This window comes from Lepisma saccharinum, chromosome 5 (assembly GCF_977018435.1).
Source record: "Lepisma saccharinum chromosome 5, izLepSacc3.1, whole genome shotgun sequence".
Lineage (NCBI taxonomy): Eukaryota > Metazoa > Arthropoda > Insecta > Zygentoma > Lepismatidae > Lepisma > Lepisma saccharinum.
Genome location: NC_139233.1, coordinates 72667576 through 72685457, shown reverse-complemented (window position 1 = coordinate 72685457; position 17882 = coordinate 72667576). Strand labels below are relative to the sequence as shown.

At 36.1% G+C, this 17882-nt stretch overlaps 1 protein-coding gene across 1 annotated transcript in view; it reads left to right on the top strand.

Moving 5' to 3' along the window:
• LOC145988392 (tubulin glycylase 3A-like) overlaps nucleotides 1–17882 on the top strand; it is a 63618-nt gene that overhangs the window by 12865 nt on the left and 32871 nt on the right. Inside the window, exons 3-7 of the mRNA XM_083123271.1 lie at nucleotides 3349–3441; nucleotides 6027–6087; nucleotides 8332–8507; nucleotides 10522–10725; nucleotides 13041–13226. Coding sequence (XP_082979397.1) covers nucleotides 3349–3441; nucleotides 6027–6087; nucleotides 8332–8507; nucleotides 10522–10725; nucleotides 13041–13226 — 720 coding nt within the window. The remainder of the gene's footprint in view (nucleotides 1–3348; nucleotides 3442–6026; nucleotides 6088–8331; nucleotides 8508–10521; nucleotides 10726–13040; nucleotides 13227–17882) is intronic.

Sequence of the window (17882 nt, the reverse complement as noted above, 5' to 3'; positions counted from 1 at the left end):
GAGCGCTGGAATCTACAGAACAGCTGGCTGTTGTCCGCTTCACACTTCTCTTGTCTCAAATTACAACACACGCCAGTGTTGACAACTACCAAATAATTTACACTATATTTATCGTAAGTTTTCATAAAAACAATGAACTGATGTTTTTTTCGATAAAACGTATGTAAAACAAAAAAAGCAATGAAACTCTCTCCCGAGACCTGCAAATAACAAAAACGTTAAGTCATAAATGCTATCCAACTCGAAATATTATTTTTATTAATATAATACATTATTAAAAAGAAGAACCAGCGCATGTTCTTCCTATTATTCGAAAGCTTAATTAATTTTAAGCTTCAAGTCAGTTCTTTTACTCCCCCGTGAACATTAATTTTTACAACGAGGTTGACATCACTTTTCTGTTAGCTTCTGAGCTTTTCGGAATATTTTCCATTTGTGTGGGAAGAACGAGTGGTTGAAGTGAGTGTTCGCTTTTGTTTGGTGTGTTGTGAATTTACCAAAACAAACATGGATATTTCAAATTGCGTACAGGAAGCTGTAAGTAATAGCAAGTATTTTATTATCAATAAAGTGACAAGATATTTTGAACTTAGCAGTATGGCCGTTGAGAGAGGAGTTCATGGATATATTATTATTATTTAAAATGTCCTTTCTTTCCTAGAAAAACTGGGGCAATGGGCTGTATAATTTATATACCCCCCTCATTTTTCGGAGTACTGCATTGCTTTCCTTCCTCTTAAGACCACGCTTCGCTACTGGTCTAAACATCTGGTTTCAGATGAAGAAGATCCAGAGCTACTATGAGTTGGTAGCTGTGGTCTTCATGTAATACATGGTGCCTTTCAGCATGGTCACAAGAAATCTGGGTGGAGTGTCCATGAATTTCTTAGATGCATATATTATTTCTTTTAAGATTCTCCATCTCGGCGTGCAGATTACACAAAAATTACTGGCAAGACTGATCTGCCTCGAAAATTCTGTGCTTCTCGGTGGGTTGAAAATGTAGCTGTTGCTGAAAGAGCTATAGCCATTTTCTCTGACTTGAAAAAGTATTTTCACCAGAGTAAACGTTTCAAGGGATCATACTGTTTGTCAAGAATTATGGCTGGGCTTAATGATCGTTTTATGCTTGCAAGGCTCAATTTCTTCATGACTCTAGCTAGCTCATTTGAGCCTTTTTTGACAATGTTCCAAACCACCAAACCTATGTTCCCATTTCTTCATGATTCCCTAGAAAGTGTTGTTAGAGATGTAATGGGGAGATTCATAAAAAGTGACATCTTGAACAATGCAAAAAATAGTTTTAAATTAATGCAAATTGATGTCAGGAATTCTGACAACTTGATTCCTTTGACAAAGATTTATATTGGAATTGGTGCCAAAGCTGCTTTGGAAGCTAAAGAGGTGAATGAAAAGGAGAAGCTTATGTTTTTTACTAGCTGCAGAATTTTTTGCAGTCAACAACAGAGAAGATTGTGGAACGTAGTCCCCTTAAGTTCAGGTTGGTGAGAGCCACTAGTTGTTTAGTTCCGAAGCAAATGACTCAGTTTCCAAAGCGATGTGCTCAGTGCATGGAAGACCTGATACAGGAACTTCTCAGGAGAAAGAGAATGAAGGCTGTAACTGGTGATAAAGTAATTCGCCAGTTTAAGACATTGGTGCACAATGTCAGTAGTGGAAAGGAATTGAAAGAGAAGTTTTGTAACTTTTGAATCAAAATTGATGCACTAGATTCTTTTTTACAGGTGTCATGAAGGGCAAGGATGACTTCTCTGAGTTATGGAGCACTGTTAAGTTGGTTTTGATTTTATCACATGGCAATGCATTTGTGGAAAGTTTGTTTTCTGTAAATAAGCAGGTTTTAATAGAAAACTTGAAAGAAGAATCTGTTGTGGCTATTCGGAAAGTTTAAGATGCAGTGAAACTGGTAGGAGGAGTGTCAAATGTAGAAGCAAGCAAAGATATGATCCAGAGTGTTAAAGGTGCACATATTAGATACAAAGAAGCATTACAGAAGATGAAAAAGAAATGTGATCACAAGGAAGACAAAAGGAAAGAAATGAAATATAAAGCAAGTGAGATCCGTGCTTTACAAGCCAAACAACAAAAGATGCAAGAAGAAGGGAAGGCTATTGCAGAACAATTAAAGAAACTTGAAGCTTCTGAGAAGTAAAGTTTCTTAATTTGCTGTGTCAGACATTATGTACATTTCTTGTTTTATATTTCAGTCTCAGTAACTTATTATTCCTTTTTAAATCGGTACTAATAACTGTCACTTCATTTTTATATGTTTTAAAAATTCCAATAATTTGTTTGTCTTAACTATTGTTGTACGCATTACAGATTAATTGATATTGTATCCATTTATGAACATCTATGAAAAGTGTGAAAATATTTGAATGTTCTATATCAGATATGTTAGAAATTGTTTCAGAGTTCTTTAAAGTTCTAGAAAACTGGTCATCTTTGTTCTTAATTACATGCAAAGAAGCGTAATTTTTCTTTTTTATTGAACTAGTTTTGTTATTTGCATCAGAAAACAAAAGTAATAAAGAAGGTGAGGATGGTATGGCTATGAGGGGAAATGGAGGAGGCCATTATAAAATTATAGTAGTCATTTACTGTGCATTCAATACTCTGGAAAAATATGAGGATACTGGAAAACTCAGGGAAATTTCAGGGAAAATGGATTTGGAGTTTGCGTGGGAACCCTGTACATGGCACTGTGCACGCCATGACTCACCTCACTGAATGACTGACTGGTGCCTTGGAGGTAAATTGCACATACACAACCTCCCTTCCCTGCCAGTGCTGTCACCTAGCAATATGGTCTGGAACTTGTCTCCCCAACATGTGGCGTACCCAAGCCTGGCCTACATATCCCATAAGTTTCATCACTCTGTCACTTTTTTTTTCTCGCTTTTTCATGGCATTAATCTGGTTATTTATTGACCTTACCAAATATTTTAATATTCTAATGAATTTCTTGAATATTTAAAAGCAATAAACTGATAAATTGATGCATATAATTGGAGTGGAATACTTACATATGAAAATTAATCAGTATTTTGTACAACTTTTAATTGTTACAATTATTGCATCTGTATCTGTGGGTTTCGATAAGAGTATCGGCATTGTATGGGTATCTGTTCAAAGTGGGATTGGCTCAACTGTATATAAGACCTTAGTGTACAACAACTTTTGTGTACTCATATAATATTAATTTCAAATTAAAGAAGTATCTTTTTACCAGTGATTTAATTTGCATGTGACTGTGTTTTGAAATTAGAGTAACTATTTCCAAAATGTCATACTTCTTGCACACATAAGATTCTTTCTTACTTTCAGGCTAACAAGATTTTTGTTATGCCTACATCATATCCTGCTGTGCGAAGGGCATTAAAAGAAAGAGGGTGGATCGAGAAATTAAATAATCAACAGGTATATTATCTTGGTGGCAAGCCAGTTTGTTCTCACGGCAAGTATAATACAATAAATAAATTATTTCACCAAGTTTTAAAGTTAGCACAATAAATATCATTTACATTTTCATAACTGTTATAGCTAGGACCCAAATTTTTATGTAATTACATATTTTTTCCTTTGTATGTAAAAAAAGGTAAAGTGCTCCCCTGTGCTTAGCACCATGCCATGAAGGTGTATAGGAGGTGTGGGGGTAACGCCCAACACTTTCTTGATCCTGTCATGATTGGGGGTGATGTGATCAGCATCATGCCCCTGACTGCCATTACCCCCCAGAGTTTCCCCCAGGGACCAATGTCATTCGATGCTGGGTGGGCACCGGGGCCTCTTCCAACGTTAGAAAAGTTTCCAAATTTGAACCAGCCAGGGATCAAACCTGGGACCTTTAGCATGGTAGTCAGACACGTTACCGACTGAGCCACCGTGGCCACTTCCTTTGTATGTAACCAAGTGAAAATGGAAAATGTCAGCAAATTGCAGTGTTAGGAATGACGTAAATTTCATGTTGTATGTTTTCACATATTTTGAGCTACTTTACATATGTTTACTTACAATGCAATATTGCAACCATGTCTCTAGTTTCCATTGAGTGATACAGATAAATTTGTGACAAACCTTCAAAATATGATTTCTCCAAAACTTCAGTAATGCTTATCTGATTGTGGCAGGCTATTTCCCTTCAGTATGCTGGCTCAGCTCCCGAGTATGTTAAGTGGTCAACTTTCAATCTCACTGCCAAAGTTCTCAGGTTCAAATCTTGGTCTGGGCATGGGTGCTCTTTGAAAGTGTCCTTTCACTATTTTCAACTGATCATCACTCATCCTCATCATAATTAGACAAAAGTGGCAGAAATGCGATGCATAATAACTTTTTCTGTTTACAAATCTTAATTCAGTGGGAAAATCCTTCCATGCATTTGCATCCAGAGTGCCAGAAACAGTTGTCCCATTACTCTGTATATAGACACAGCACCCTTATCTTTTTGGGGATGCAGAATGATTTTGATAAAAGATTTTGAGTTGTCAACATGCTATAAATGGTAGTCAATGGACCATTATGACCTAGACATCTGTTGACATTTCATACAGAACATCATCCTGAAGTAATGTTCTACAAAATATATGATCCTGAGTATTTAAATGCATCATAATCCTGCACTAAGAAAACTTAAAGTGAGTACTACCAGACATTTGTTTATGCCAGCCACTTAACACTTACCTACTGAACCAGCAAACCAGTTGATTCGTAGTCTACCAAAAGCAAAAGCAACCTAGTGACACTCCCACCCCCTTTAAGCAACGCAGCATAAATTAAAAACAGGGAAATGATTATAATATAATTACAGTTTAGTTACCAGTATTCTTTTAGACTGAGCACACTGTAGATGTATTTTTTTTCAACCTTCTCTTCATGACCACTGTTTACCTTCAATCATATTGACTATTTTCAGTGTTACTGTGGAGTATTGTTGCATTGAAGGTACTTGTAAGAAACATTAAGACCTAAAATATGTTCATAGGATATAAGTTGCAAATGATTTCATGGTAAGTAACATGTTCCGATTACCTTCCAACTTTATTATTCAGAGCATGGACTACTTACCACTCGAAGAAATATATATAGGCAGGGAATGTGGTAATGGGGAATTAAAAATATTCCATTTACTTTTTTTAAGCTTCCACCTACTCCCATCTATAGTTAGTAGTGAAAATTTTTGTATGAATAAAAGTCACACAAATTTTACCTTAGGAAAATAAATTACTGATGTATACATGCATGTTAAACATGCCCTTGTATTCATAATATCATAATTTTGTCTATTTATCACTCATTCTCATCAGCGTTATTATCCAAAAGTGGCAGAAAAGCAATGCTAAATAACAGAGAAAAGGAAAACTGTGGGATAGAGTGGTATAATATTAGTCACGTTAAGTGTGTTTCATTGTTGAAGCTATAGGATACAGGAATATCAAACTTGCCAAAGAGGAACGTATATTAAAAATTAACTTATTTTAATGTATTTCATCTTCATCCAACACATGTTACTGCAAGCACTTTATTGACTATCAATACTATTAATTCATAATTAGGATAAAATAGACGCGGTAGTAGATAAAGACGGAGAAACTAGTACTAACTTAATCCGCGAAACTGTTTTTTCCTTCTTTGTTCTATTAATTTCAGTAGCCACTGCCAATAAGTTTCAACGAGGATGGTGGTAGTCACCACTGAAATTAATAGAACAAAGAAGAAAAAACAGTTTCGCATGTAAAGTGAGTACAAGTTTAATACTATTAAGTAGCAGAAAGTGATGTAAAATAACCACAATAAAGAAAGAAAAGACCATTGTTATTTCAGAAAATACAATAGCTAGAAAAATTAAACTCTGGCACCTTGTGGCAACTTTGCCTTATTTTTCTTTAATTCCCGATTTTCATTGCCTTAATATGGTGTCTTCAGGAGATGATACAAGAAAGAAAATTCAGTTTAAAAGCTAAAATAGTTCTTATGATTTTCAAAAAATAATTTCTGTTTCTTTGCAGCCAAATACCAATGGACAAGATGGAGTTCATGATTGTTCCCGTGCCTTATGTTGTGTAAGAGGTGACTGAAAAATAACTTCTCATACTATTAAGTAGTTTATGGTTTTCTTTACTTTATTTAGGTAATATGTTGAGTAAGCACAGGAACAAATTTGCTGCTTCGATATACAGATACAGGCTGTCAGTATGAGATTGTGGGTAGAATTGTCAATTTTAAGGACCTCTATGATAGTATAATAACACTGTTGCTTTGTAATCAAGAGATTCCAGGTTCCGTTCCCATTGGAGGCACATCGTGCAGTTTTTTTTTTTTCACTTAAAACTGTTGGTCCAGTCCTGTTTCGAAAATAATTCCCTAATGAAATATTTCCAGTGTTTGAGTAATCAATTCTGCCCTTTTTTATTTTTCTTGTCAACATAAGGCCATAACTTAATAACTTAAATGCCCAAATATACAGTTTCTTTTCTAAGGGAAAGTACATTAGAGCCTGAGAGGAAGAAATCCTTCAGATTATTCACAAAATATTTCCAATTTTATATTGGATCAGAGTATAGAAACGGCTATTCATACGTACAAGCCAGGGGTAAGCTGTAGGAGATTTGAAAGCATCACAAGAAAATGACCATAAAACCACAATCTTCGTTCAGGCTGTTTACCAGTCCAGAGAGTCGAAATAAAGCAAATCAATCAATCAATTAATCTGAAGATACTATGTCCAGATATTTGGGGTGTAGCTAGAGTTTGGCTTGATATAGCATTGGCATGGAATGCTGAAATCTCAGGTTTAATCATGCGTTGAGTCTCAAATATTAATTAACTTTTCAATAAAGAATATAAGGGCACAGTAAAAAGATTGGCATATTTATTTTTACTACACCTGAGCCGATGCTCATGCTACTGTATGAGTATCGGCTGATGCCAGTGGTGTCACTATCGAAAGGTAGCAGTTGGATTTTACTTAACTGTACTGGCTGATACTTTTCTGGTGCTTTGATCACTCGTGAGGTCCACATAAATTCCATGTGACACTATTAAAGTCTAATTATCCTAGAAGTTATATGCAAAATTCTAAGTTTCCATTTATTTTGTACCAATATTGCATAAAATAAATGTATTTTGTGATTAGATGACAGGTACTTTTTTCTATTCTGATGTAATTTTTCAATACTTTAAAGCAAAACTGTGGTGAATTGATGTTCATAATTGGAGTGGAATAATCACCAACTAATATTAATCAATATTTTTGAACAACCTTTAATTGTTACAATTTTCAAGCATTGGTATCAGTTCATCAGTAAGAAAATCGATATTGATATGGGTGTTGGTTCAATGTGGTATTTACTCAGTCCTAGTTTTTACAATATGCATGTTTGATATGTACGTTCAAGGTGAAAGCACAAGATGTTTCAATTATTATTAGATTATTGGTATTATGTCGTTATATTAATCGTATTATTAATAACTCAGTATTACTCAGCGACGAGACTCGGTGAAGTACTCCTCTCAGGTACAGGGATAGTGTTAGGCAAAGACAATGCTTCACAGCACAGAGGAATAAATCCACATTATTGCAGTAGACAAAAATGAAAGGATTTATTCTATTTATTGCAATTATAATGCAAACAGGCTTAGTACGAAGGTGAGGATTTTGCTTTGACGATGTCTTGACTTAACTAAAATGCATAACCTCAATGCGTGGCTATCGGCATGCCTATGATCACACAGGCTTAGCTTGCAACCCAAACTACCACACCAAGAGATATGCAATAATAACTGAGCTAACGTTTGCTCTTAGCCATTTATTCAAAATTAATCCTGAGGCTAGCTTTATTTCTTAGCGTAGAATGGTTGTTGTAGTATTGTGCATAGCATCAATGTATGGCCATCGGCATATCTATGATCTCACAGGCCTAGCTTGCACCCTGAACTACCAATGTGTGTCATTTCTTATGTGATATCCTCGCTTTTATACTCTTTCAAGATCACAGATCAAGTACAGATGAATCACTCACTATTTACAAAAAGATGCTCCCAACTGACATCTACACAAGTTTAGAGATACAAATTCACACAGTGCTCTATCTCAAATATGAAGATACATTGAATCACTCATAATCGAGCATAAAATACAATAAATATTAAACAAATGATATACATTACAAACAAGGTGCAATTTACATATAATAATACAAAAATTACGCTTTCTTTCACAAAAATTTATCGGTGACATATTTTAAAGTGATGACGTCACCAACATATGGATCATATCATGTTTTCTGTTATGATTTGATTTTATATTTTTAGATATATTCTATAGTCAAGCGCAAAACAAGGATCAACTAGAGAATCTAGTGATGTCACATCTGGCATATCATGTATATCCTGATCTGATATGGACAATGAAAGATCCTCGACAATGGATTAGTTCTGATAAATTTCAGCTGATCAGCCGGTATCCATCATCATGCTTCGCAACTAAGGTAGGTATATTTTTATTTCAAAACATTTAACATTAGATTATGAAGTCAAGCAGATTGATTGCAAATTATTGGAATAAATGCAAAATAGGAATGGACCAATACTCATTAAGTGCTGATATATAAAATTTATAGATCTTCATTTGTTTTGATGGGAATTGTCTTAGATGTAAAATTTACTAATAATACTATAAATAAGAGCTTTTGTTTCTTTATTGCCTTAAATTCTTTAATTTCCTTTGCTGGTTGCTTTCAAAATCATTTACAGTGAGATGCATAAGTATTGCTTGGCAAATTGTCCATAACTATTTTCATTATTTTTTCTCTTGCATCCTACATTTTTTCATGAATGGATTTTTATGTATGCTGTTTCAGCAGTTTCTTTGGTGTTTTTTTTTTCAAATTCTTCAACTCTCATTGGGTATAACAAACATGGTGATGGACAATTTGCTTGGTAATATTTATGCATCTCACTCTACATTAATTGTTATAAAATTGTTACTGATTATTTTTTGTAACACACATTTTATTGCATTCTTAGCTCTTGAAATTAGAACATAGAAACGCTGAGCAAATTAAGTAATTTAAGCTATTAAAAAACAAAAGTTCTTATTTTACATTATACTTTTATATGGCAGAATTATGTATTCAAACAGCAAAGGAAATCCACAAAGCTTCGTCATTTAGAAAGGATATAGGTTTTTACGTGGAAAGGTTGAATGCTAGGATAACAAATGACTAAAACAGGACTATACCCACATTTTAAAATCCCTTAAAACTCATATAAAAACTGTTAAAACCCGTGTTACTACCAAATCACAATTCACATGTTGACTGGTCACAATTCAAGCATGGCTGGTGATGGGGTGTGGGAACATTTGATGTTTTGAATTAGATAGTGTATAATAAAATTAGATAAGTATAATAAAAATAAATAGCATTACAGATTTATTTGGGTGTGCACATGCGAATGTGCAAATAGGCAGAAGCTGCTACTGCACCAATGTATGTATGTATATGTATATTGTAAGTTGTCTCTCACATTGTTTTCTTTTTGACCTTACAACAAAAGTTGTTTTTATTTTGCTTATGAAAATATCTCAAGTAGAAACTATGAATTTAGAAATTTACTAGAACTGAGCAGGTACTAAAACCTTTGTGTTATTGTCAGTGTCACACAGTATCAGCTTGAATTTAATTACTGATTCTGGTGCCTCTCAGGGTCAATAAAATGCCATACAACACTTTTCCATAGTTAAATATTCTTGAAAGAATACAAAATGCATAATTTTCATTAACTTTTCACCAGTATTGTGTGGAGAAATGAATATGTCAGAGAATTGATGATAAGACGAAATTGATGCAGAGGCACTCATAAAGAATACCCATGCCCAAGCTGCAACTCAAACCCAGGAACTTTTGTGGCAAAATCGAAAGTTGATCACTTAACTCGCTCAGTCCCAGGGTGGACACATGGTCTGTAATATACTGAATTATTGCATATCTTCATAGAAGTGGTATAGGACTGAGCTACTACTTTTTCAACCCAATACTGATACCAAAGTTGATATTCTAATCAATTCCCACAGATACTGATGGCGATACTTAAAAAAATAAAAAAGGATACTTAGAAACTTGAAATAAATATAAATGGTGCAGAACACTGTAAGTTTTAAAATATAGTTTTTAATTGGAACTATATCATATCAAGCTCCCAGATTTTTTTTTTTTGTTAAAATATTAATGAAATAATCAGTTAATCAAAAAACATATTTCTCCCCACAATGTTATTGCAAAAAAATTAAAATTGTACATATTATATAATTTTCAGGATACTATTTAGATCTGCGAAAACATTGCACTGTGTTTATACAAACTCCACAGGATATTGAAACTCTTGAAACGTATTGGTCAGTATTGGTGATTAAATTTGCACCTATACTTTCCAATACATCAGAATCAGTATTGCCTCTGGCCTATAGTGCTACCTTCATGACACATTTTTGTACATTTGCAGTCTGGGTTGAATAGAGTCTTGCAACGTGCACACTGGTTTCATGATTCTGGGAATGTCGATACTTTCTTCCCAAGATGTTTCAACTTGAACACTCAAGATAATGAAGTCAATGCTTTCATTCATAACTACCGTCTGACTGCTTGCTTCAGTCTTCTGAAGTGGTTGTTTGAGCAAGAAGATAGCAAGTTCACTCCAACTGGAACGGTAAGTGTTGTGTGATCGGTTCGTGAGTGATATTTTGTATCTCAAATTCACTGGGTGCATATAATCTCTGCCGTCTGCCCAACTTGTCATATTCCTTTCCATTATTTCATCACAAAAACAAACCCTAGACCTTGAGCAGACGGATACATTTTTGTTCAGAGTTCGCATATTGTTACCCCTTTATCAGAGGTCAAAGGCGTGTGCAGACCCTCTGCTTAAGGGGGCCAAAAGCCTCAGTCAGAGAAAGAAAAGCCCCCCATTACATCTCACTGTTCTATTGTATTGATGGGTATGGAACATGTTGTGCATAGTGTGTGTCCGAACCTGCTGAAAATCACTTTATTAGAAGAATTTCAGCCTCCATGGCCTCTGTTCCCCTCCCCCTTTATTTTCCTTTCCTGTGGTTCAAACTACATATAAAGATGATCTTGTACAGCAGAATCAAAACTACTACACATAATTTATTCACTTACAATGTGTGACCAATTTATTCTGCCAGCACAACTAGGCTAAACAAATAAAATGCATGAGTCTTAACAATAAATAATTTGCTGGAGAACGAAGTGAGATAATCCAATTACATAGCAAATAACCCACCGTATTTGCTTGGAACTTTCGTCGGCTTGAAAATACTTTATTTTTTGAAGAGAATAATATTGTTTAATAATGGTAATAAGATTTCTCTACACTAAATTTCTAAGTAAGAGTATTAGGAAAGGCAATTGTCCCCTTTGCACCCCTTGCAACAATAAATCTCAACTTTACAGATTTCTATAGATCAGTGACAAACGATCAGATGTTTCAAATATGAGAGAAATATTATGAGACGCTAAGATCGAGGCGATCATGTTGCCCCCACCCAAATGTTGAAAAATGAAATCATGCCTCTTCATCCTCTTCTACAACTAAGGGATATCTCTTCCCAAACTAGCATTAAATCATCCGTGGACACAAGAATAATTGGCGATTTACCAGCCATGGATACGACATCTAAATCTAACAGTAAAACTGTAATGTAAAACCTACCTTGTCTATTTTTTGGCCTTTAACAAGGAGAATAAAAAAGATTAGACATAATGTAAGGAGAGAATGAAAACTTACCAGTCTCTTGCTTCTATTGACTTCAGTACAATGATATTCAAACGTGACTTTGCTTCCGACATATATACTTTCGGCAAATGATTTCTAAAAAAAAAAGTAAATGCATAGGTCTATTCTATCCTTCCCTTGGCGTGGAAAGAAATCCAAACCCATCACTAGACTTTCAAGAAAGTAAGTGCCATCAACTGTTGCATGGAAAATTGTTCCCTTTCCGTGTTCCCTGTACCGAAACATGCCTATTGAAACCAAGTTATCTAGGTCGGGACAAACAAAAGTCTAAAGGTGGAAAGGAGAAGAGGGATTAGCCCATGTATTGGAATTTGAATATGCTATGTACTATGTCTTAGACACGTCCACCATTCACATGGGCGATGACATGACTGTTTTGACTGTGGGAGCTATCTAAAGAGAGATATGTCCACAATACACCATGTACATTGTTGGCTACTGGGACCTCATTGGGATTATTGTTACACGAGAACGCATCTCTAGGAACAAAGCCTGATAGACTTCGAAGTAACTCCAATGAGGATAATTTCACGTTACCCTTGATTTGCAAGATATTTGACCACGAGTCTTATCTGGGTATGGATCTTTGTTACGTACTTGCTGTTCATGCAACTTGAGTCCACGTTCAATTAACAAATGTACAAATACCTATTTTTCATTTTTCTTCAAAGTCAAAGGTAAGTTGGAAAAGGTGAACGAACCCTTGAAAAAGAAAATGTTTGTTTTGGTCACGCTTCTAGTGACTCAAAATCAATGGTATCGGCTGGTATTGGTGGAAAAATTTCTACCGATACTGTTGGTATTGGCCAATACCAATACATCGGTATCAGTATAGGTTCAGCCCTAATTTTAATAATAATTATTATAATAACATTCAATTTTATATCAATGGCTATCCAACTTCTGGTGATGCTCATGTATCTTTCCCTCTATATATTTTTACCCCTATTGCAAGTGTTTATTGAATTTAGCATAGTAATATGTTACCCAATTGTATCATTTGGTATATGCCTCAAGATGCAGTGCCAGAGTAACACAGATTTTAGTTTCTGAATGTGATCACTCATGCTTTTCTAAATAAATGTTCATGTAATGTACAAAGTTGCATTATAATGAAATTCCTTGAAAATATTTCAATAATATGCCTTGTGTTTTATCTTCTACATAATGTTATGAACTGTTGACACTTTATTTTTTATTAATAGGTGCCATGGGAGACTATAGAATTTGCTTTTAAGCAAGCTCATAAATTTCTGCGTTCGGCACGAAATGAGGATTTGGATGGAAGTTCTGTTCAAGAAGTACCAGAGGAGCAGTGGTCCACTTTTCTTATGAATTATAATTTAGCTGTTCATGAAGGAGTGGAAGTTTGTGCAGTCGAGAAGCCGGAGGTAAACATTTAAGATATTTTAGCTCCTACCAAGAAAACAGTTCTGCAACACAAGATTTGTGTGTTTATTTCACACTTTCGTTTAGAATAATTTTGACTTCCTGGATTACAGCCACATGTATGTGCAATGAACAATTGCAAATTTACATTGTGCACAGCATTTGAATTAATCTGTCTCCTCATTGTTTGATTTACATACACCCAGTGGCAGTGGTGTGACGTGACTTGTGTTATCGGCCATCAGTACGGCAATTATGCCTGCTAGAAATTATCCATTATCATCTCAAGTAGCCATGGTGGCTCAGTCGGTAACGCATCTGACCACCATGCTCAAGGTCCCGGGTTCGATCCCCGGCCGGTTCAAATCCGGGAACTTTTCTAACTTTGGAAGCGGCCCCGGCGCCCACCCAGCACCCAATGACATGGGTACCTGGGGGAAACCCTGGGGGGTAAAGGCAGTCAGGGGCATGATGCTGATCACATCACCCCCACTCATGACCGGATCATCATCCACACCCCCTATATGCCTTCATGACATGGTGCTAAGCACAGGGGAGCACTTTACTTTATCTCAACCCCCCCCCCACACACACACAAACATGCCTTCAATCTAGATTTTTGTTCAGTATGTTTTTGTTTCTTTTTTCAATCTGCTCAGTGATTTAGACGTTTTATAGTCCTAGAAAGAACTACCTGTTATGAGACAGTTATCGCGAAAATCCAATGAATTGTGGTCGAACCTTATTAATTCTTCATCTCTATTTCTCTTTGCAATTGAGGTGGAAAGGAGAAGAAGAAAAAACACAAATTTCTCGGGTTAGTTTGAAGTTTGTTGGGGTGAGCAGATGACAGAATTTCACTCCCCCAGTGACAGTCAAATTTTAGAAGGGAAGTCCAGCTGTACGTACTACTGTTGCCAACTTAATTCTTTGGTACAAGGTTTGTCCACACCACGATTCACACCAAGGAACTATCTTTTTGTCTATTACCTAACCGGTCTCAGTTGTAGTTAAATACAGCCTTGGCTTTGGAGTATAGCAAAATAACCCACAGTCTTGCCTTGCATTGGCACCCTCTCCTCCTGTTACCTCTCCAGGGTAGTTGAACCGGCTTCCCTCTTCACTTCTGTTGGCTGCAGAAAAAATTCCCTCTGCAATATAGTTGGACGGGAACGCTGTTTGTTAACGTATTTAAGAATGTTGCTTTTTCATTTGAATAACTTTTTAATTCTTCACATTTTGCTGTTACCTGCAGTAACACTAGTTGCATATCTCTGGACACTTTTACAGCAATTATATTCTACGAATAGACGTATCAAAATTTCAAAATTTGACAAACTTACAGTATCAACTGATTACATATTTCAAAGCTAGTGTGATTCTTTTAACTGGTACATGTAAGAAGAGAAAATTAGGATTTTTAGCACACAGAAAAATGTAATAATTGACAACTCTGAGGTAACATGTCTTTGTTTACAGTCTTTCCTGTTTTGGATATTGTTCAACTAACTAATTGGTAGGTATTGCACCATTAGGTCTGAAAAACAAACAAAATATTTGTGAAATGATACCACTTGTAATGTGTTTTGGGCTGTTTATGCCTGTGTTGTAACCTTTATAATATACTAGCTGATTACCCGGCGTTGTCCCGGTGTTTAATGAATTCTAACTATAGTGTAAAATGTAACAAATTTTATTTACAGGTATTTAAAAGTATAAGTACAGTATACAAATTATAAAGTAATATCTTTTACAAATTCACTATAATATAAATTTAACAACAATCTATGAACAACATTTTTAGTTCCACCTCCAATCGGAAGAATAAATAAATTGAACGGCATTGGGAGTGACTATTAATTTTAGTGACCCCGAAAACTATGGATTCCACACTAATATCGGTCGTTTTACATGTCACCTCCACCTCTAGAGGTGTCTTGGAGTTGAATGGTTTTAGGAGTGTCACTATTCATCTTAGCGACCCCGAAAACTATAGATTCCACACTAATATCAGTTGTTTTCGATTATTTTTACATGTCAGCCCCTTCCCACCCCCACCCGTAGTGGTGCGAGGGGTGTCTTGCCACCACAGTATTTGTTTACAGATTATAAGTCATGTGTGTACCAAGTTTGGTCATCGTGAATGTCACCAATTAACTTAGCGAGTCCCAAAAACTATAGATTCGACAGTAATCTTGGTCATTTTTGACATTTTAATTTTCACCCCCTCTCACCCCCATCCCGATAAGTGATGAACTTGAAGTGGAACGACATTAGCAGTGTCACTATTCATCTTAGTGACCCCGAAAAATATGGATTTCACACTAATATTGGTAGTTTTTTATTATTTTTACATGTCACCCCCTCCCACCCCACCCCTATGGGTGCCAGGGGTGTCTTACCCCTACAGTATTTCTTTTGAGATTGCAAGTAATACGTGTTCCAAGTTTGGTTGAAATTGCTCCAGGCATTCGAGAGTTATGCTGGAACAAACACACATACATACATACATATATGTACATCCATTTTTATATACGTGGGTTAATGTTTAAGTAAGGTCCGTTTTGCAATAAATGTAAGTAAATGTTTTTCAAAAAGCCATTTATTTTCTGAATTTACATACACTTCTCTATTTTACTACATAATTTCCTTGCCAGTTTAAACATTTATCGTAACGAACTATGAGTTTTTGGATAGAAGTCTGCCGCCTATGATGATAGCCAGTTAATAGTAGTCGATAGGCGCAAGGTCTGTTTGAATACTATTTGAAATTGTGTAGGTGCGTGTGTGTGGGAATGAGTGAACATGCAGGCTCCCGGCATTCGTTGAGCAGCATCGGCACCATTTGCATTCACGACGTCAGTCTGTATGCTTCGTTAAAATGTTTAAGAAAATTGAGCACTCCACCAACTGTGAAATACGGTCAGTCATCTGATTCTTAACAGCAAGAAACATGAAACCTGTGGATATTCATCGCCAGATATGTGAAGTTTATGGAGACATGCAATGAGTGACAGTAAAGTGCAAAACTGGGTGAGATTGTTCAAGGAAGGTCGGGAAAACATCCATGACGAATCGCACGCTGGTCGGGCATCTGTAATCACTGACGAGTTGGTGCAGGCAGTTGACACCCACATTCACGCAGACAGGAGATTCACAATTTCCAAGTTATCATCAGAATTCCCACAAATTTCAAGGTCAGTTTTGTTTAAAATTGTGTCTGAGAACTTACAGTTCAAGAAATTGTGCTCTCGATGGGTTCCTAAACTACTGAGTGAGGAACACAAAAAGAAAAGATTGGCAACTGCTTTAACATTTTTGACCCTCTACAACGAGGAAGGTGATTAGTTTTTGAATCATATCGTCAGAGCAGATGAGACATGGGTGTCCCACGTGACTCCTGAGTCAAAACAATAATCGATGGAGTGACGACACACATCATCGCTGGTCAAAGTGAAAGCAAAACAGACACTTTCAAAGAGCAAGATCACGGCAATTGTGTTTTGGGACAGGCAGGGTGTTTTCTTAGTAGACTTTTTGCCTCAAGGAACAACAATTAACTCAACTTCCTACTGTAAGACCCTAAGGAAACTTCGTCGAGCAATCCAGAACAAACGGTGTGGAATGCTGTCAGCCAGTGTCAGTTCATGACAATGCAAGGCCACAAGCTGCGGTTCACACTCAAGATCTGATCAAATCTTTTGGCTGGGAGGTATTCGATCATCTGCCATACAGTCCAGACCTTGCACCTAGCGACTACCACCTCCTTCGCCTTCTGAAGACCTTCCTGGGTGGCAAGTATTTAGGCGCTGATGAAGAAGTGAAAACGACTGTGAGTAACTGGCTATCATCACAGGCGGCAGAGTTCTATGAGGAGGGTATCCAAAAACTCGTAGTTCGTTATGATAAATGTTTAAACCAGCAAGGAAATTATGTAGAAAAATAGAGAAGTGTATGTAAATTCAGAAAATAAATGTTTTTTTAAAAAAAAACATGTACTTACTTCGTTTTTATTGCAAAACGGACCTTACTTAAAAAATAACCCTAGCATGGACGTCCGCAGGATTTTTTTGAGGGAGGGGCGAGCAAGGTAATTTTTTTCCAGGGGGGGCAAAGGACACATATTTTCCTCAAAAATAGTGATGTACCCTCAAAAAACACTGTTTCAGTCTGAAATTATCATGTTTCATCAACGAATTTATAATAATTTACATACATTACTGTGATTGAAATGAAATTATGTCTGAATTATATAATTTTTAATAGAGATTCATTTTCCAGGGGGGCCGTGCCCCCCCCCTTGCCCCCCTTCAGGACGCCCATGAACCCTAGTATATAGAGATAGAGATAAGGGTTGTTCAAGTGAAACATAGACAGAGCTGACAACACTGCAAGTATTTGACAGGGAAGCTATATTGTGGTAGCACTATAGGGCTTGGTGGTTCATAGTATCAGAACATAACATGAACAGTCTGTTGCATAAATCTGCTGAGTAGAGGAGGAAGTGAAAGTACAAGGCATGTTTAATGGATACATCCAAGAATGTACAATGGGGTGTCATTCAATTCATGTCCAAAGAAGTTCATGTCTACGAGTGAAATCTTTCGGTGAAAGCAAGTCGTGTACACGGATGCATGTTTGAAAAGATGCACACATTA